Consider the following 20,447-nt stretch of genomic DNA (forward strand, 5'->3'; position numbering starts at 1 on the left):
GAACGTCTGCTCTGGGCAGGTGTTAGTTTCTGAGTGTAAAAATGTGCAGGTACAGTGCATAGTTTTTTTTTTCTTCTGGGGAGCGTAGCTAATAGCCTCATCAACATGCATTTGCATGTGATGATCGCTATTAGTTTCTCTATGCGTTGGACGCGTTATTTGAATGCGCTAATCCCCTTATAGCATAAGGTGCTGTCGACGCGCGTCCAACGGCAAGTAAACCAGTGTGCTCAGCTGAACGCACTGCATTGCATCGGCCTATATGAGTGCTGTTGCCACCCCTGACCCAATCCCACCTCTGATTCTACCTACTCTCTCCATACATGCTCTAGGTGAGTGGTTTTCAGGTAGCTCTTTTACCTGCTGTTTAAAAGCTCTCTCAGTGTCCCCCTAAACAAACAGCAACTACACTGGAAAATGTGAGCGTAAAAAGTAAGCACATATATCATCATAGGGTGTTATCTGTCAGGAAGTTTAGAAGCTGTGGGAGGTGCATAATGGCTTTTTCCCAGTGACTCAATTTGCAGCATTGTTGACTTGCATTTCCTAAGCTCTAGGTGGATAACATTGTTCATTTCTTACAGAAAGATACTTAGAAAAATAAAGAAGAACAATTGTTGGTGAGAGTAATACAGTATATGCCACAAAATTCTCTCCTCTTTCTTGTCGACTGACCATAGTGCATGCCAATCATGTCTGCACCAAAGCCATAATCTTCTCCCCAATTTTCCTTTTATTCATGTATTTAATTTAATTGGGAATTCCCATATTCCATCGAGCAAAAACACGTGGTAAGGAAAGAGAAAATGCAACAAATATGGGAAACAAAAACGGGATAAATTAACACAGATATCTGCGCAACTAGTTAATAAAGGGAGAGGAGATCAGAGCCAAGTTAGCAAAATAAGGAAAACAAAAGCCTTTAAGCCCCAGGTGACATCAATCCTGGGTAAGATAGCAAGCGGATGCTGCTAGATTGTATCTGACCCCAGACAGTTAAGGATGCATGCTGCCAACTTATTTGGCTGGTAGAATTCTCCTTTAATTTAAAGGATAGCACTTGCTTTGTTCATTCCCTTTCTATCTACTTCCTCATTCTCTTGCCTGGGTCTATTCATCCAAATTTGGGACTTCCAGCAGAAAGATATTTGTTGAATTCTGGAAATAAAAATATTCACATCTTATAATAAAAATGTGTCTCAGAGACCCTGTGTGCCTTTATCCCTTGCATGACATTTTAGACTGAGCCTACACTTAAGGTTGACAACAGTACATTGTAAACTACAGAGTTAATTACTTAATGGCAGGGGTTAGGAGTTTGGGGACATTGGAAAGAGTTGTCATCTGGAGAGAGATAACACACATTGCGAAATAGTAACATAGTAAATGATGGCAGAAAAAGACCAAAGTGTAGTCCAGTCTGCCCAGCAACTTGCCTAGGGTGGTAACTGCAACTTTCATGCAGACCCCATGCCTTCTCTTAAGGAAGGAATCTGCTCCACGCAAATTACTCCCATGACTTCTGTTAAGGGTGGTAACTGCCGCTCCATGCAAATTACCCCCATGCCTACTGTTAAGGGTGGTAACTGCTGCTCCATGCAAATTACCCCATGCCTTCTGTTAAGGGTGGTAACTGCCATTCCATGCAAATTACCCCATGACTTCTGTTAAAATTAGTAACTGCCTCTTTGTGCAGGTTAGGCCAATTTACACAGATTATCCCCTTTTCTTCGTTTCCATCCTTTAGCCATTAGGGATCCTCTGTTTTTCCCACACACTTTTGAATTCTATCACCATTCTTGTCTTCACCACCTCTTCCACCAGGGCATTCCATGCATCCACCGCCCTTTCCATGAAGAAATATTTCCTGATGATGTTCCTTCTCCCTTGGAGCTTTGCATTATGTCCCCTACTTCTATAGCTTTCTTTCCATTGGAAAATGGTTGATTTTTGTGCATCATTAATACCCTTCAGGTATTTAAAAGTCTCCATCATACCTTCCCCTTCCTTCCTCTTATCTCATAAGTCTGAGGCTGAAGGACCTAAATACGTATACCTTACAGTTATGCATAGGTGTGCAGGACATGCAAATATGAGGATGGGAAATGTACTTTTTATCCGTGACCTTTGCACTGTCTTTCAAAGAGAACACAAGCACGCAGTTTCCCTTTGAAACTTGCCACAGGTATAACGTATCTGTGGACTTTTGCGCCTGCTTTTTGTATGGATAGATTGTGTAACGAGAATAAAGCATGCAGGTTAGAAAATACAATGCAATCTACTTGTGTTATTTTTTAATTCTGCTCAAAACAAGCCGTCCCACCAACCCACCCTGGAGCACATTCCCTAAATGCAAGCCTTGTACAATGCCGGGTGTACTTTTAGTCGGATTGAGAAAAGGCAATTTTTAGATGACTATTGAGTTTATGAGCAGATTTGATGGGTCGAATGTCTTTTAGCTCTCTTCAATTTACTGAGTTGCTATATAATGGAATATGTATGGTGGTGACACCTTAGGCATGCACTGAATATCCTTTATAAGGTGCAATGAACATTTGTGTTTTGGAGGGGCTGCAAAATATCTTTAAAAATTTGCTTTTATGATAGATACTATTTGGATTCTTGCACCTATTCAGATCCAGTGGACAAAAAGATTATTGATGACTCAAGCCCTATGATAACACAGGGGTGGTAAAGACAACTGATTCTTAAAAAGAAAGCAACACAAAGTAGAACGTTGGCATTGTCATAACGATGTACTAAAAGAGCTTTCTCATTTTGGGTTTATGAGAAAAATGCTTCATTCATTTGACCCTTTGCGAGGCATGGCCTGACTGCTTAATAAGAGGGGCATTAAGTTGATTTACCTTAGCCGCTGGTATCTCATTTTACAACCACATATTCTAAGCAGGCAAGAATCAATGTACATGGTTTTTATCACATCATAGCAGCAAATGACAGACATGCTGCATGGAATATTAATGAATGCTGTTAAGTTGGTTTATACTGTATAATGAAGGATGTCCAAAACCAGTCTCTAATAAGAGCCTTTTTTTTTTTCTCCAACAGAAGCATCACAGATGAATAATGTAGTTCCAACATCCCCACATCTTCCACAGATGGCACACACACATTCCTATCCCACGCTGGGACCTATCACAAATCCCTATGAACAACAACCCCCAGGCAAGGAGTTGAACAAGTATGCCTCCCTCAAAGCTGTTGGTAAGCAGTAAACAAGCGTGCATGTCTCCTCGTTCACTTCAGTGTTCACTGTATTTTGGTTCTTGTTACAGTTTACATGACAATGTACATAAGGATGTGAGAAGGCAATCCAGGTGAGTTATTTATATTTCCGTGTGCAATGAGACTGTTATCGTGGGCTGCCTTGAGGTGCAGATACAAGCTGATGTGGTAGTTGGGGGGACAAAGACACAGAATGACTCCGATGGTGACATCAGGAAAAGCAGAGGTTCATGTAGTCAGGGGGGTGGGGTGGGATAGGGGAGCCTAGATGCTAACATCATGAATGCAGCTGATATTAGTCCAATTAGCATAAGAAATCAGGGCTATGCTAACATCTGTGCTATATTATAATATCCAGTTATGAAAAGATATAAATTATTGAATGTTTACTTTAAAAATGGTAAAGGCCACTCAGTTGTTTTTTTTTTGTTGTTGTTTTTTTAACTATTTATCATACAGAACCAAAGGTACATCTATACTAGACTATGATAGTGACAACAATAAGGATGCATGCACATCAAAAAAAGAGACCCATGCAATGAGTCAAAGAAACACCAAATATCACTTCAGGTCATTATATTAGAATGAAAATTCCAAAATGGACCCCATATTTTATTGTATTAATTTCTTTAGTGCATAAGTAAACCTTCCAGTTGTAGGTATTCATCTATCAAATATCGCCATATACTGGCTTGAGGCTTCTCTATCCAGGAGAAGGCTAGCCTTCGCCAGCCTGACAGCATGTGTATCATATGATTGGTAACTTCCTGGTTCTTCATGGTACTTGACATTTGTGCCATTAACCCAGGAGACATAGCTCTGCTTCCCAGATTCAAATGCACCCAACATAGAAACTATTTTCATCTCAGTTCAAGCCCAGAAATGCCTTACGTAAATATATCACCACCACAGAGACAGACTCACTACAATTTCACCAGCACTGATGATCAGCTGATGAAGAATATCTGGTAAAAACTAAAGGCTAGCAACATGTTCTGTGCAAAAGGAAAATAAACATCCCTTGCATTTCACTGCATATCAAGATTCTAGAGGATGCATTTTCAAAAGGATCTAGCTACTTAACAATGGAGGTAGGTGGCTAGAACCCTGGAGGTAAATATTTTCCCCAGAGAGTGGCTAAATCTATATTTAGCTGTTCCAGAAACAGGCCTTCCAAGGGGTGGGGTTTGGTTAGGTGAACATCTTGGGTGGCTAGCCGTGAATTCTCAATGCTAGCCAGCTTAACTGGTCTGAGCACCTCATTAGCTAGCTTAAATCTGACTGGCTATGTTTAGACTGTTAGATTTGTCGGTTTTCAGTTGCAACCCCCCAGCTAGGTTCTAGATGAAAATCAGCTTAAGCACTCTGCTCTTTGCTGAATATCGGTCCCTATGTGATTTACTCCAGATTTGCTTCCAATCATGCGGACTTAAATAAATATGAAGACCTTCATTCCATTTCTGAATATTATGAGGTGGTGTATCTTACCATATTCAAAGAATAGAATAAATGTAGCAGTTGGCTTAATTAACGCTTTGGAAAAACCAAAGGTCAATTTCCAACTGCTTGGTTCAATGGCTACCGATCCTCTATACAAAAAGCACTATAACACCTCCTGGAGTTGCTGATGTGACCAACCCTTCAGTTTGTCACTAGATGGCCTTAGGTCCCTTACCATCTGGACTAGTAACAGCATAAGATTTCCATTCTCTTTCAGTCTCTCCACTGAATTGATTATGATTGGATATTCCAGGGGCATAAGGTGAAGTTAGAGGTAGAGTGTGGGTTTTCAGTTTGAGTCAAGTTTTGAGGGGTAAGGAGCTGTTTTTTTCATTACTCCCTGTTCATTTAGGCCCACTAACCCAGCCTGGTGTTTTTTGCATTCAGAGGAAGATCCCTTCTCAGTACACTCCTTGTCTGAGGGAATCTGCCTCCCTCTTATAGAGAGTGAAGGTTTTTTGTAGCTTTTGATCAACCAAGACCTTTGCAAAATCTTTAAAGAAATTGTTCTGGTATGCCTTAGGTGAATAAATATTATCTAAGATGAATTGGAATGCATCTACAAATATTTCAGCCAAAACAAATCTATCTGTCACTTAATTTTGATTTATAATCTATTAAAATATTATTGAATTAGGCATTTAAATGTAGAGCAATATATTCATCTTATAGATAAATAATGCTGATGCTCTAGAGCATGAACCAACATAGTTAATTTATATATTTCCAACGCTTGACAAACATAAACCATTCGTCTTTCAACTAAAATATTCAAACAGTCCAAATATTAGTCCCACAAAAAGCACTACTACTTTAGAATATCAGGTCTGAAAAATGGAATGTGATTGCTTCAATAGACATAATTCTGCTTTTCCAGTTATATTTTGTTTTTTCTTGAAAAAAAAAATATTTAATTTGTAACAGATAACCTTAAAGATTGTATAACTCTGACAGAACTAGGAAAACAAAAACATTAAGATTGCAAAAGCAAAGATTTCAAGCCTCCTTTCTATTAGAGATGGCATGGCCCAAAATCAGGTGCTCTTAGAAGAGGATTTGTCCTTTACAACTGGTGCCATCAGTTGAATTTCAGATGGCATAATATATTAGCCTTGCAATGCATACATGCATGACATTGGTTATAAATAAAGCAGATCAAACATAAGGAGTAAAGAAAAATAAAATGGGAGTATATGGTAACATATTAAATGATGGCAGAAAAAGACCAATGTGGTCCATCCAGTCTGCTCAGCGAGCTTTATTCTTATTCTGTTTAGTGCAGTAAGATTGTGTTGCGTATAATTGTAACAAGTTGTAAAAGCAAAATGCTTTTACTTTAGATGCATTACTCCCATATAAAATGTCTAATTCAATTGTTTCTAATGATTTGCCGACAATCAAATTCAAGAGCATTTTTTAAAACTATATTTATTCTGAGGAACCACCACCACAAACAACATTCTGTGACAGAACCACTGCAAAACCAAAACATATGTATTGTGAAAATAAAATATATGCATTAGATAAACAAAAGATGTGTTGCAAAAAAAAAAAAAACCCCATAATATGATTACTGCAAACATAAGCCGTAAATGTTACACAAGCAAAAGCCTTCATGTTACAAACAAAGCAAAGAGGAAGGAAAGCAGTGAGCAATAAAAAAAATAATTTAAGCAGGTTGCTTAAATAGACACCTGCAAAAATGCAGCTTCCTAAAAGTTGTCTTGGATTTTCAAACAGCTGCAGAAATATCAAGGCCATTCTGAAAGTCAAATTGTCTCCACCCACTTAGGGTTTTGCCCACAATGCTGTAACTTTACACCTGCTCTGGATGGCTACATTTACTGCCTGCATGCTTTTGCATGCTATTTTTCTTCATCCTTGGATGACATGCTTAAAATGTGGCCCATGGCTCACAAGTCCTACTTTGCCAGGAGGGACCTGCTTCTCCTGGCACAATTAGTCTTTTGGAGGGGGGGGTTGCCTTTTTCTAATAGCTGGGAGGCGGAGTCACACAAGTGCCGTATCCAACTCCTTACATGCCTTTCTCCAGGAATACTGCTCTCCCCATGAGCTGGAGAACCTCAAGAAAGACCTAAGAGCTCTGGGTCCTTGGCTGGGAGTGACCAGAGCTTCTCCAGGCTGAATGGCCATCTGTTCCTTGAAAGTGTAGATATTTAGCGACAGTCCAGCTTTACTAAGAACAAATAAAACCATAGTTAGGTCCATGTAGAAAGTCCTATTCCCATCACAATGGCCAACACTCTGGCTCTTTGCATGAGAGTACTCAGTCCCAAGTATTTCACGATGTATTATTTATCGCATGCGTTGTGGTGTTATTGCAGGTGTTAGGGCCCTAATGCCAATTTAGGGTGTTTGCTAAATCCCGATTTTATGGTCACCAGACCTTTTGCTCTGAGGTGTGGGTTCTTGGTTTCTGGGGGAAGGCCGTCCTTCTAGGCTCAGGGGATGTAAGTGGAACCCCCCCCCCCCCCCTCCCCGTATGCTACCCTCGCTGTTTGGGAAGGGCAAACTGCAAAGAACAAACTGGACTCACCGGTGGGGTGTTCCGAATTGAAGGTTTACTTTAATTTGGTTCAAAAAGAATCAATTTGCATAAACAAAGAGGTGTCCAGTTACATCCATATTCAGACTGTTCTCTTGACTTAAAGTGGATTTTTTTCTCTCTCTCTCTTTCTCTGTGGATGTGTCCCTCGGTATCGGGTCCTGAGAGCTGCTTACCCTCCAGGGAATGGACAGATAAGTGTCCCAGGTGGACTGGGGAAACCTAGATGTGGAGGGATTCCCTTTTGCAAAAGTACCTGAGATCCAGGTGAAATCCAGATCTTCAAAGACAGTCAGTGACCCATGTCCCAGGGTGAAAACTCCAATGTGTGTGGGGGGGGGGGGGGGGGGGGGGGGGAATCATCTCCAGATTTTCTGTTTTCTCTCCTTTCCAACTCCCATGTGTTGAACCTCTCAGAAAGAAAGGTCTGTAGGCTGGGAAAACTCTAATGTTCCCTTCCCAGCACTGTGGTAAGGATGGACGGCTAAAACACTTCCTTCCCCAAACTAAGGTAGCAACACATTTTCTAAAAAAAAAAAATACTACTTGCCTCTCTCAGACTTCAAGTCACTACATACCCCTCTTGAACTGGGCGAGAGGATTTTAGGGACCCCTCCTGGCTTTCCAAGGCAAGGGACAGAGCCTCTCAGGGCAGGCACGGGTCTTGTAAAGGGGGAAAAGCACAAAAACAAAAAAAGCTCAGACTCTCCCCAAAACACTCCCTGCTCCTTCCCCAAACACTCCCTTCCAGACTCGTAAAGGAGCTGGCAAGATCAATGTCGGTCCCGAGTTCCAGGCTGGGGGCTCAACACAAAACCACTCCTGAATCTAACTGCTGCCTCCCAGGACGGCCACGCTCCACTCTAGACTCCCCCACCGCTCCAGCAAGCCTCAGGTTCACCCCTCCTCCTAAGCTCACCGACCCCAGGACTGGACGTGGAGACCTAGAGGGTCTCGACATACATTTTTAGCTGTACTGAGGCAGGGCAATTTTCAGATAGCCAATTTACATGCATAAAGTGCTATGCATAGCTTTGAAAACAGCCTTCCCCGAGGCTAAGAAATGTTTAAAAATGAAAGCTTTTGGCATTTCTGGGATCCTTTCCTTGGGCATACGGATTTCTTTCAACCAGTTCTGTTTTGGGGAGCTAATGTTGTACTCCCTTTCTGCTTTCCGGACTGCAAGATAAAGCAGAAGAAAACTGTTTGCAAGGCCCTACTTTTATTCCCATGTAACTTTCAACAAGGAAACTATAAAAATAATATTAAGAAAAAAATCCGACATAAACTGCTGGCAAGGTAATGAATTTTGTACAAATGTTCTCTTTTCTGACTTGTGCATTAATGAAATGTTTTGGGCTATTGAAAAGGGAGTGAAAATTATCCCTAACACACCAAATTACCATGTAGCTGTTCTTATCGTAGAGAAAAAAAATAACAGTAATATCTCATATCTGCAAAATAAAATTCTAGTAGCTTTCCCTCAGTTGGCAGATTATGCAATAGTAAAAGCATATGTGACCATCAAAAGGGTTCTTTTAGATGTGATTGCAACAGCTAGGAAAAAGCTACAGATTTTACATAATGATAAGCTAGAATGGCAAGGTACAGCAAACCATCATTTTTATGTAAAATTCTATTTACAGTGCAGATATTTAATCCAATATAAAAATGTACAAAATGTTTCAAATAAAATATTGTTGAACAGTATCATCATGTGAAATTTGAAGATGTCGTGAAATATCTCTGTGATTTCCCATGGGCTCAACCACTCCTACTTGCCAGTATATTCATTGGCTTTGCCTACTCCTTTATTCCAACTACTCTGCTTCTTTTCTCCAGACTCTCCACTTCTGTTCTTTCCCCCCTCCCACCATCATCAGATAACTTTCACACCTGCCTTCCCCAGAATTTCATCCGGTCAATACTAACGCCTTTAGCAATCTCTAGGTGAACAGTGTCTCAACTCTCCTCCTTGGCCTTCTCAGAGTCAGTTGATGAGAAAGTTTATTTTTCATTTGTTTAAAATTACTTATTTTCTGCTTTTGTCCAACAAATGTTGTTCAAAGTAGATTACATCAAGTACATTCACATTTAAAACAACAAAAACAAACACAAAAATAAGAGCAGAATATAAAATGAACATTATAAATAACAGATAAAATGTCTTGTAAGCTTTCTTAAAATATAACGCTTTCAAATCCTTTCTAATGCCTCTGCTTTTGTCCTACCCTCCTCTTCCTGTAAAGTATACCAAACCGCTTCCTTGACTCACCTCCAGAGTTCACTTCCTACATTCTTGCTCTTGCTCTGCAGAGTGTCTCTGACTAAAATCCTGTTCCCATGCTCACTTCCTACATATTAAATGCATTGTCATCACCTTTGTCTATTACTGTTATCTTTCATGATCAGGGTGCACAGCAACATCCAGTGTGATCCCCAAGTCCCTGCCTGGAACTATGCTATTATCTCTAAGTATTTGGAATGAAGCATATCCAACCCCTATAGAATAAATCCTACATCTGAGCTTCTTTACTACTGAGGCAGTATATCATAGTATTCGTTTCCGGGCCTTGTGAGCCACATATGGGTTGGGTTTTCAGGATATCTTTAATGAATATTCATGAAATAGATTAGCATATACTCTGTCTCAGTTGTATGCAAATCTATCTTGTACATATTCATTTGGGATATCCTGAAAACCTAATCTATTTGTGGGTTTGGGAACTGGAAGTGAATATCACTGTACTATATCATCAGGTAACGTCTCACTTGCTTATCTCATTGCTTTGAGCATCTTAGTTCTTGTACATAGAATGGAATCATTGCCGTCTTCTGAAACATTAGCCTTCTGGAAGAATCTTGGAAAGCTATGCCGCGAACTGTTGTGAATTCAGTAAAGTCAGTTTTCAAAGGTCATTTGAAGATGCCCTAGTTTTATATGCTTAGGCATCCTCCCCAAGTCAATGGTTCCCCCTTTTAAATGTATCTTCTAGTTAATTCACCTTGTGCAGCAATGATTTACTGTCCTTTTACATTAATTGTTAAAGGTTTTATGGCTGTCATTATCTATAAAAGTACATTATGTGGTACTAGGAAGATAATCTGGGTCTGCGAGAAAGGCTTATTGTGAAAAACCTATAATTTTTAATTTATTTAAAACAATGATTGTCATATACCACTTACAAAGTTTTGGTATATTATTTAAGAAGCAATTAAGTGTCTTTTGCATTATTTATCATGCTCCAGAGTTACTAACCAATTATTTTAGAATTGCAAATAAAAGTCAGTAAAAGCCAATGGAAAGAAGAGGTGCTGCTTTTTCAATTTTTATTTTAGGTCTCTATACAGCAGTAAAGGCTGCTTTTACAAGAATTAGTCTCTAGAGTTGCATAGATGGCTGCTCTATGACGTCTTGGCAATGTTTGCTCAGTTTGCTAGCAAAATGCCTCATTTTCATATTCATAGTTATTGCACAGTGAAAATGGCTCATGAAACTTTACTTTTGCAGTTCATGATCTCCGACGGCTTATTGGTCAATATCTAATGTTGCATTGAATAGAGAATTTACCCACTGAATCTTCGTCTATTATTATTTCAAGGTATGATAATTTAAGAAGATTATTCCATTCCATGTGCTAAGGATCAGGCTGAGGCAGTACTGGGCTTTTTATTGATATTGCAATTAAGGATGTAAAAATATATGCATGGAAGGCAGACACATGGGACTAAGATGCATTCATCTTTTAGATGAAAAAAAAATGGAACTGAACCAAGATATTGGATTCATTATTCATTACAGGAACCTCTAATACCATATCTTTTCGTTCCTGAAGTGATGTTACCTTAACACCCTGTTCACAAGAATCCGAGCTCCTTCAGGGACTAATAGGGATGTGTATTCATTTCAATTCAAAAGAAAAAATGTAATGAATGAGTCAATTTTTGGTTAGGTTCAGGTCAACCGAACTGAATAGCTGCAGTTCCCTAAAATAATTGGAATACTTTTTGGCTTCTTTGGCTTGTCCCTAAAAAAAAATAAAAAAAAAAAATGCAAATTTGTACTCCCATTCAACCTCTTTTCTGGTTCTTCATTTTGTTCAATCCTTTTACTATCCCAGCCTAGTTCTCCCACCCTGTTTCTTTGCTGGTTATACTGGGGTGTTTTGTCTCCAGAAAAAAAAAAAAAATTAGAAAAAGAAAATACAACTTTTTCCTCCCACCCCATCACATTTCTGGTTCTCTATCCTATTGTTTTGTTGTACAACCCTAGGATCCCCAGCCTGAAAGTATCTACCAACATAGTCAGTTCTAACCAGAAAAGGGGTGGATTGGAGAGGAACAAAGCGCAGGACCCGCAAAGGCAGGTGATGGAGGAAGAGAAGCCACTGGAGCCGACTGGATTTAAATCTCCTGCCATCTCCATCCCCCCCCCCCCCCCCCCCGCATCATCTCACCAGTTCTGCAGTCAATCAAGAGGCCTGTGACACACACGGCACCAGATGATGACACTGAAGAGCCCTACGGGAGCCAATCGCAAAGTGCTGTGTCATCGGCCGGTGTGGAAGAGAAACTAGGCCTTGAAGTTCGCCAGCCAGGAAGCCACATGCCCAGGAGAGGAGCAGCAAAGAACCTCTCCCCAGCACTCTGTGACTCCCCCTCCAGGGGTTTGGTGAGAGGTGTCTGCCCTCCTGGCCGGGTGCACATATGTCCCATTATTGGTAGCAGCTGCACGTTCACACAGGAGGCTGCCAGTTTTGGTTTTTTTTAAGTGTTTTATTTGTAGATGCTTTCCACCAAAAATAAAACAAACCCCCCCCCCCCCATTCTAAGTAAATCAAAAAGACATATTTCCTTCATTTTTAGGACTTAACCCCAACTGCATGTGTTCAGTTAAACAGTCCAATTCCTCCAAAGAGTGAAAATCATTGTACATCACTGGATTCCTGTCAGTTAGCCCTCTTTTTAATTCAGTAGCATAGGACTTGGGGGGCCTCTAACCTCTTCACTTTTGGCTCAAATCCCCCACCCCTAGCAGCAGGGTCATGTCCCATCTGAGTCAGCCCCTTAAAGGTGCAGGAGTTAGAGGGCCTAGAGGCATTGGAATCACTAGCCTTCCAGCACTGGCAGAACCGCCGTCTTCCGCTCCTCTTCATGGCAGGAGCCGCCTCCAACACTTCAGGCCTGCTTTCCTCCTCAAGCATGGCTGCTGTCCCTGGTCCTGCCTCCTTAGGCGTGGAGCCACACCTCATCTGTGGATTTAAAGGGCCAGTCCTCCTGGCTCCTCCTTATGATATCATCCTGGGTGTTCCTCTTCAGCCCTACAAAAGGGCTCAGCCTTCAGTTCCTCTTCACCTTCGCAAGGAGTCAATTCTGGAGTTGGACTGCTCCTGGATCCTCCGTTCCAGCTCTTCAGTCCAGGAGTCTCCGACGATGTCCTCTTCCGCTTCTTCAAGGCACTCTGTTCTTCGTGGGAATTCCTTTGTCTTCCTTTGTGGTTTCTGATCCTTCGTCTCATCTTTGTTCCATGTTTGGTCTCTTGCCGGATCCTAAGTCCTTGTCTTCAAATGTCTTCATCGTCTGACCCTCCTGATGTCTTCAACTTCAGATCTTCCTGAAGTCCTCATCTTCTGATGTCCTGTCTTTCCTGAAGTCCTAAATCCTGTTGCTCTGCCTCTCGGAGCCTCCTCACTGCTCTTCGTTGGGTGACCTGGGGGTCCAAAGTCCAGATGTCTTGATCTCCAGTTCACTTGACACTTCTGCAATGCTCTTGACTGAGTGCCCTGGGGATTAAAGTCCAGATGTGCCAGATGTCTTCGTGTCAAGTAGTCTTCATCTTCAGAATCCTTTTGACATCCTCGTCTTCAGTCCTTTTCACTGCCAAGCATTCAGACCCTTTTGGCTCCTACGTCAAGCAGCCTTCAGACTCTTTGGCTCCCTCGTCAGGGTAGCTTCCTCTTGGATATCCTGGCTCTGGATTTTACCTCCTAGTGGACCGTCCTCTTCAACTTCGGCTTACCTTCTGATTCATCTTCCGCTTTGGGTCTGAAGCCTCCGCTTCTTATGGTTGGCCACACCGATTACGCTGGGCTCCCGAAGCCTCAGTTCAAGATGGTTGCTGCTACAAGTCTTGGCCGGATACCGTCATACTGGGTTTTAACTCTTCTGTCGTCTTTCCACTCAGCAATCATGGAACTGGCTCCCTCCTGCTGGCATAGATTTGGGGGATGATGTTTTGCAAGTAGGGGTGGATGACTTGGAGGGCCATTTGGAGAGTGGGGAGAGGGAGTTTATGCAACTGAGGGCCCATTCATGGGGTGGGGGGTTAGGGGCTGAGAACAGGAAGTACCAGAGTCTGTTTTTGTGTTGGTAGGGAGTTGTGGTTCCCCAGTGGTCTATATTTAATAGATAATGGGAGCCAATTTATATGGAGGTCCCTGAGGATCTGGGGGTGAGTGGCCACTTGAAAATCAAATGTATGTGTCTTATTTTCCTCTCCTAAACACCCCCACAGCAACTTCTTTTTAAATGTGGCTAATTATTAGGTTTGCTATGTAACTCAACGTATTAGAGATGTACATTCATTTTGTTCATTATGCGCATACATTTTTTTTTGTGTGTGTAAAACTGTATGCACGTGGGTTAAAATTAATTTTGTCTGTGAATGTGTAGGCATTTAAAAACATTTTATGTGCATTAGTAACAAAATGGAACAAAACTAAATTTAAGAAAAACAACAGCAAAAAACAAAAATAAAACAAAACAAATACACTCCTATGCATACTTTTCGCCACATTTGAGAGGTCAGTTTTCAATCAGGCCATTGTATCTGGCAACCACCTATTTACCCAGGGAAATGCCTCTGAAAACTGCCTTCCCCAGCACAGGCTGGCATGAACTCTATGCTACAACCAAACACCTTTCTCTGCCTTCTCTTACTGCCTCTGTTCTCCTCAAGCCTTCTTTTCCTCATGTTATGCTGTGTATTATTTGTACTTCGCTTTGGACACACTGCTGAAAAAGTGGTTAAAAATATGTTTGAATAAAATCAATCAATAAATGTTGGGTCCTCTGCAACCCTCGATAACTGGGCCCATACTACTTACCCAGTTAACCTGAGCTGCAGGGGTTAACTTAGAATGCTGATGTCTTACCGTGGCCACTATGTATTTATTTATGTATTTGGTCTTAAAGGGTCAGGTTGGTATTAATCCAAAACCCCTGTGCTTCTCACACAAGATACTGTATGCAACCCAGTGTTCTCAAAAGGAATAGCAGATGGTACAAAATCTCCAACAAACCCCTAGATCACGATGAGCTCCGTTTTGAACAAATTCAGTGTAGGGTTGTTATTCCGTAACCCCTGCCTAATTGAAGAGAGACAAATTATTTGTGCCTACGATGACTGTACCGGAACAAAGAACTGTATGTCGTCTGCACAGAGCCTATATTCTGCACAAAGCCATTTTAACATGGCAGGCATTAGAATCAGCAAGTTACATGCTTATTATCTGCCTGTTAGCACAAAAAAAAACCCCTCAGTGTTTCTTTTGGGTCAACTTAATTTTCCTTTATTAGATGATGTCTGGGCACAAATAGCAGAAACGTATTTTGGAAGATGAGAACATTGATACCTGACTAACATTTGTACGGCAGTGCCAGATGTTATACACCATTCGTCAATGATCTGTGGCAGTCTTGAGCAGCTGTGGATTATAGCTTCTCTCCAATGGACAGAGTTATATCTATATTGTCAGTGCTACCATGCATAAAATTACACAGTTATTTCCTATTGTTGTTAATTATTAACACATCATAAACAATTTCAAAAGTTTGGGTTTATTTTTTAATTGAAAGACATTGTCATGTTTCTTCTTCCCTGTAATTAAAATAGGGAAATCGTGGTAACTACAGGGACATTTCTTGAAGGCCATTCAAGGGGACTAATTAAAAAGGAAGACAGATGGGGACTCCAAAAGAACGCAAAATCCATTTTCCTAATCTGGACCATCTCAAAAGCAATTTTATGTTCTCTCAGGAAAACCCTTTTTTAAATTAAGAAACTTCTATCTTCAAAAGTAATAAGTGTAATAGAAAAATGGTATATCTATTATGCTTTATAAACAACCAGATGTTTGGCTAAAAAAATATAGGGAAGGTTAATGCATAACAGATTACATGAAACTTCCTTTCAACAAAAGTATTCCAGATCTCACTAGTAAGAAATTACCTTCTACACCTAAAAGCATTCCTCATTCTGCTTTATCACACTGTGATTTTCCTGCAGTTATATAATTTTATATCCAGTATGGGATGGGGCTTTGCCAGTCACAAACATTGGCTGCCAAGTTTTTTTCTAGAAAAGGGCAGTAGGTAGGGTTTTTGATATCTGGGATTCCTCCCCTTGCCTATAACCCTTGTATGGGTTATAGAAATCCCCATCAGCATGCTTGATCTTAAGAGGGTTTGGAGATAGATAAGAGTAAGGAGATAAGCTGGACTCCCCCGGGATCCCAACATAGTGATCATGGAGTTATTGAGAGGAGTTTGGGGCTTAGCCGTAGGATCCTTTTTCCTCATCCCTGGAGGTTTGTATCTAAAGTTGGGGCTTTTGGAATTTGTAACAGAGAGAGGATTTTTTTTTATGCAGACTGGCTCAGCCGGGATGGAAAGGCATTCCCCAGGATCCTGAAGGACTAAATTCAGAGGATCATTTTGCCTGAACACAAGAAGCAAAGATGAGAAGAATTGTTTTTTGGACTCTTGTACTAGAGATGGGCTTTTTATATGTTTTGGAAGTTGGATTACTGTTTAAGAGTTTGACCCACTTGGGATGTTTCCTATGGTTTTTGAGACTAAGGATAATTTCCAAATCTTGATCAATGGTTGCTGGAAAATCACTCCAGTTGTCCTACCTCACTGAGGAAGATATATGTGACATAGATAGAGGTGCAAGAGAAGGGAGATTAGTGAGGAGACCTAAAATGGACAAAGAGACCATGGTGCTCTTTATTTTGATTTTCTGTTTGATTTTCTCAATCTTGGCTTGGATACTCATATTTAAGTTACAGTAAACAATTTATTTTGAACACCACAAAGGACTCTGCTATTACTGGGATCAGTAGCATGGGATCTACTTAGTGTTTGGGTACTTGCCAGGTACTTTTAACCTGGATTGGCCACTGTTGGAAACAGGATGGACCCTTTGTCTGACCCAGTAAGGCAACTTCTTAAGTTCTTATGTTAACACTTCCTCCAAGCAGTGGATATTAATAAATGCATTGGAAGAGTTCACCCTCAGCAGTTAGCTACAATGAAGGCATCAAAAGTCTGAACAAAATCACAGCAAGAGAAGTTATGGCTAGTGGTTGCTAAAACCTGCTGCTAAAGAAAGGAGACCAGGTATCATGGGAAGATGAATGGGCCTTAAATCTGGCTGATCCTCTCAGTCAAAATATGCTATTTCCCAATTTTCTACTGTTATATTATTGCACTTTTCTTTGGGTATCTCCATGTAGACAGTTTAAAACAATAAAAAGTTGAAAGTTTGAGCTCTGTTGTCAGGTGATGGACAAATAGTTGTTTTAAAAGGCTCATAGTTTTATTTTGGAATATATCATTTTCAAAAAATGTATTTTATGAAACATTAGTTTAATGTTCCTCTTTATAAAATGTATAAATTTGTAAAGCCTATGAAAGGTTCTGCTAATAGCAAAAAGAGTTACCTCTCGAAGCTAACCAGGGCCGGAAATACTCAATCTTGCATGGTGCTTTTCACAATCTTTACAATACACAGTTAAAGCCACATGAAATCACAGTTGTCTTGGATAAAAAGCCACAGCCTTGAAAAACTACTACTACTAAACATTTCCATAGCGCTACTTGATGTACGCAGTGCTATGCAAACAAAACATAAGAGACAGTCCTGCTCAACAGAGCTCAATACAGGTCAAGAGACTTGGGAAGTTTCACATAGTAAGACAATGGCTAAAATTAGTTAATGAGGCTGAAGGTGGACAATCATGCTTAAGATTTAAAAGCAACCTCAAGAAGACAGGAAAGTATAGACCATGGACTTTTGTTAAGATGCCTGCTTCCTGTGGTTTAGGAGAATTATGACAAAGACCCTTATGGAATTAAAAAAAAAAAGACAACAGTAGCTATTTTAATTGTAAGCACTATTTCTGTTATGTGCGCTTGGATGTGCTGTGCAATGTACAGAAATTAGCTTTCTTTAGTGCTCTTTGTTGTGTAAAACATCTTCACTAAAGGCTCTACGGGGCCACGTTTGTGTGCCAAACCTTGAGGCCGATGTCTAAAGTGCAGCAAAATGTACACAGTTTTGTACACTACAATAGCCAAGGTTGTGTTGATATTCACTGTTGGCCATTGTAGCATTCACAATTTTGCATTTGTGAATTTCATCTCACCTACTATGCAAAATAGCTAATGGGCTGCATAATTATTCAAAGCAGCTCATTATATATGTTTGCATAGGTTAAAAAAAATGCATGTGAAAAGGCTTAAGTAAACGCTTTCCCATGAAACTTTAACCACAACTCTGAAAGGTGCACTTAAGGTTTTCTTGCATTGAAGTCTGCAATTTCATGCAAATCCTTAATTGAAAACACTCCCTGTGCAAGGGATTTTTATATCATGTAAGCGATCCAGTAACATGAGAAAGACATCTTGTGTCATGGGCCCATTACTGCAGGCCCATCCACACGTTAGTACATCGGCACCCTTGGGTTCAATACCAAAGGCATAGATTGAGCTTGCTTTGTGTCTTCTGTTCTGAAGATTCAAGATGGCCGGCCAGTGCCAATATCCTAAATTTGGGGAATACTTTTCTTTTTTTCTTTTTGTGCACACTTTAAAATATTTACAGCAACTGCAGCTAGACTCTGCATTAATATTGTATGTAGTGAAAACCTTTTTTTCAGTTAAGCCAATATGCCCAACGTAAAGATTTTGTTTGACAAAACTTTGATTTTATTATTGTTTTTAGACATTTTACATGATTTTTCTTTTATTAACTGTGTTTATTCTCTCCTCCCTCTATGTCCCCACCCTGTCTTTTTATTCCTATATGAACAGCTGAGAAGGTCAATGACGACTTCTACTCCAAACGCAGGCACCTTGCAGAACTGGCTGCCAAAGGAAATCTTCCCCTCCATCCTGTCCGAGTGGAACAAGAGAGATCCTACACTCTCGATAACAGCACCATGAAACAAAATGGGCAGAAGCCCAAAATCGGCAAAGTTCAAGCGCACCCACTGGCCTACCCCTCTGGTTACCGAACCTGGGACCACAATGAGCACTCCCTCCGACGGCAGACCTATGCAAACAAGAAGCACGGCACGTTGCAGCCATCAAGTGACCACCAGACAAGCCGCAACCAGCATTTCATGCCTCCACAGCCATACTTTGTAACCAACAGCAAGACAGAAGTAACTGTTTGAATGTTAAAGACGTAAATGGGAGCAAGGCGAAGGAACTTTCCATGAGGATATTCCCTTGTGTGTTACAGACTTGGAAGTCAGAGACCATGGGGGGTTGATCACATTCAGCAATACACTGAAGATTGAATGAAGGGACTCCATTTGTATTTCCCACTGCACCCTTTTTGACTTTTTTTTTGTACTAGGAATTAAAATTCATGCTAAAGAAGTAGCACAATCAAGAGGGCCTTTGAATCTAAAAAAAAAAAAAGCCAATTACCCCTATGTATGCGTTTCTACGTGGAGATAGAGAACAGGATATGGCACATTTCTTTAATGAATATTTTTATAGAAAAATATAAAATAAAAAAAAGTCAACAAAAAGGAAAACAGTAATAGTTGCTAAACATGCCTGTAAAACACCCAGGGCAATCATCTTGGCTACAGCTCTAATATACTTTGTTTCATAACATCATTGTAGGAAGCAAAAAAAAAAAAGACTATTTCTTCTAGGACTTATGAAGACTGTTACAAGTAAAAGGAGAAAGGAACCTTCTCGCTGAGGAACTAAGAAAAACAAAAACCTTTTTTAAAATAAATACATCTTTTTCAAACCATATAACGAGTGCTTGGGAGGGTGAGTAGTATCCACCTTCCCCGCAGTGTATCATTTCTTTTCTATGCAGACAGTAACAAAAAAAAATGCTCACGTCTACTGTCTGCCATGACTTTTCTGCAGCAAATGTTTCACCTACCTTTACCTGCTTTGGACTGAGAATACACAATGTGGGTGGTGCCTTTAATGTATTTCTATCGTTCAATGAGAGTCTTGTTTTTCAAAGTGAATCGTGCGCCTTTAGCTTATTTCTTCACATTATACTCACGTGTTCTGTTGTCAAAGATACACAACTTTTCAGTTCTTTGTTCAATATGATTGGAGTGTCAAAAATGTTTAAAGTTGCAGTGTCAAAAATGTTTACTTAAGGTTTTGGTAAAACAGGTCTTTCTCCCTTAATCCTTTAACAGACTTAGTTTTCCATCTGCTTTTATCAATAACTTTCCTTCACAATTCATTTGTGTCACAGGAGAAGGTTCTTAAGTCTAGGTTATGCTACTAACAGGGGATAGGCAGAACTAGAGGAGGCCTGGGTTTGAATATGGATGGAAGTCTTCAGCTGGTTTTCATTGGATATTCAGAGGATGAACCTGGCCTTTGACTTGGAATGATCAGTTTGTCACTACTGACTCATGTGTGCATGGTACTGCATAGGGGTGGTGCATAGATAATATTTTCACTTTAGTTCAGATTTTCAGTGCAGTTACCAGTTTCATTTGGGGTTTGTTCTGTTCAGATCAGAAGCTCATTAATTTCCATAAAAGTCAATAGGGGGAAGCAATGCCTCCTATTTTTTACTCTAATTTGGGGGGGTTTCTCATCCAAGTGTTGTGAAATGTGTTGGCAGGCATCAGCAGGAGAGGCAACCGGACCCCCAAGACACTAAGAGAGGCATGAATAGCCCACAGCATCAAAAGAGGAGTTAAAGGTACCAGCTGTGGGCTACCATGAAAATAATAAAACAGCACAAGTAGTGGCATGAATGCCCTAATGCACCAAAATGGAAAAATAGCATAGACACTTTGATGAACTCTCCAAGGCACAAGAAGAGGAGTAAAGGGCACCAGCATCCCAAGGC

General features: G+C 40.4%; 1 protein-coding gene across 1 annotated transcript in view; it reads left to right on the plus strand.

Annotated features, from left to right (window-relative positions):
• SHISA9 (shisa family member 9) overlaps positions 1-19,281 on the plus strand; it is a 295,699-nt gene extending 276,418 nt beyond the window's left edge. Inside the window, exons 3-4 of the mRNA XM_029577451.1 lie at positions 3,070-3,225; positions 18,410-19,281. Coding sequence (XP_029433311.1) covers positions 3,070-3,225; positions 18,410-18,774 — 521 coding nt within the window. The 3' untranslated portion in view covers positions 18,775-19,281. The remainder of the gene's footprint in view (positions 1-3,069; positions 3,226-18,409) is intronic.
• Positions 19,282-20,447: the final 1,166 nt, after the last annotated feature.

The sequence above is a fragment of the Rhinatrema bivittatum genome, chromosome 14, assembly GCF_901001135.1.
Source record: "Rhinatrema bivittatum chromosome 14, aRhiBiv1.1, whole genome shotgun sequence".
NCBI classification, from domain to species: domain Eukaryota; kingdom Metazoa; phylum Chordata; class Amphibia; order Gymnophiona; family Rhinatrematidae; genus Rhinatrema; species Rhinatrema bivittatum.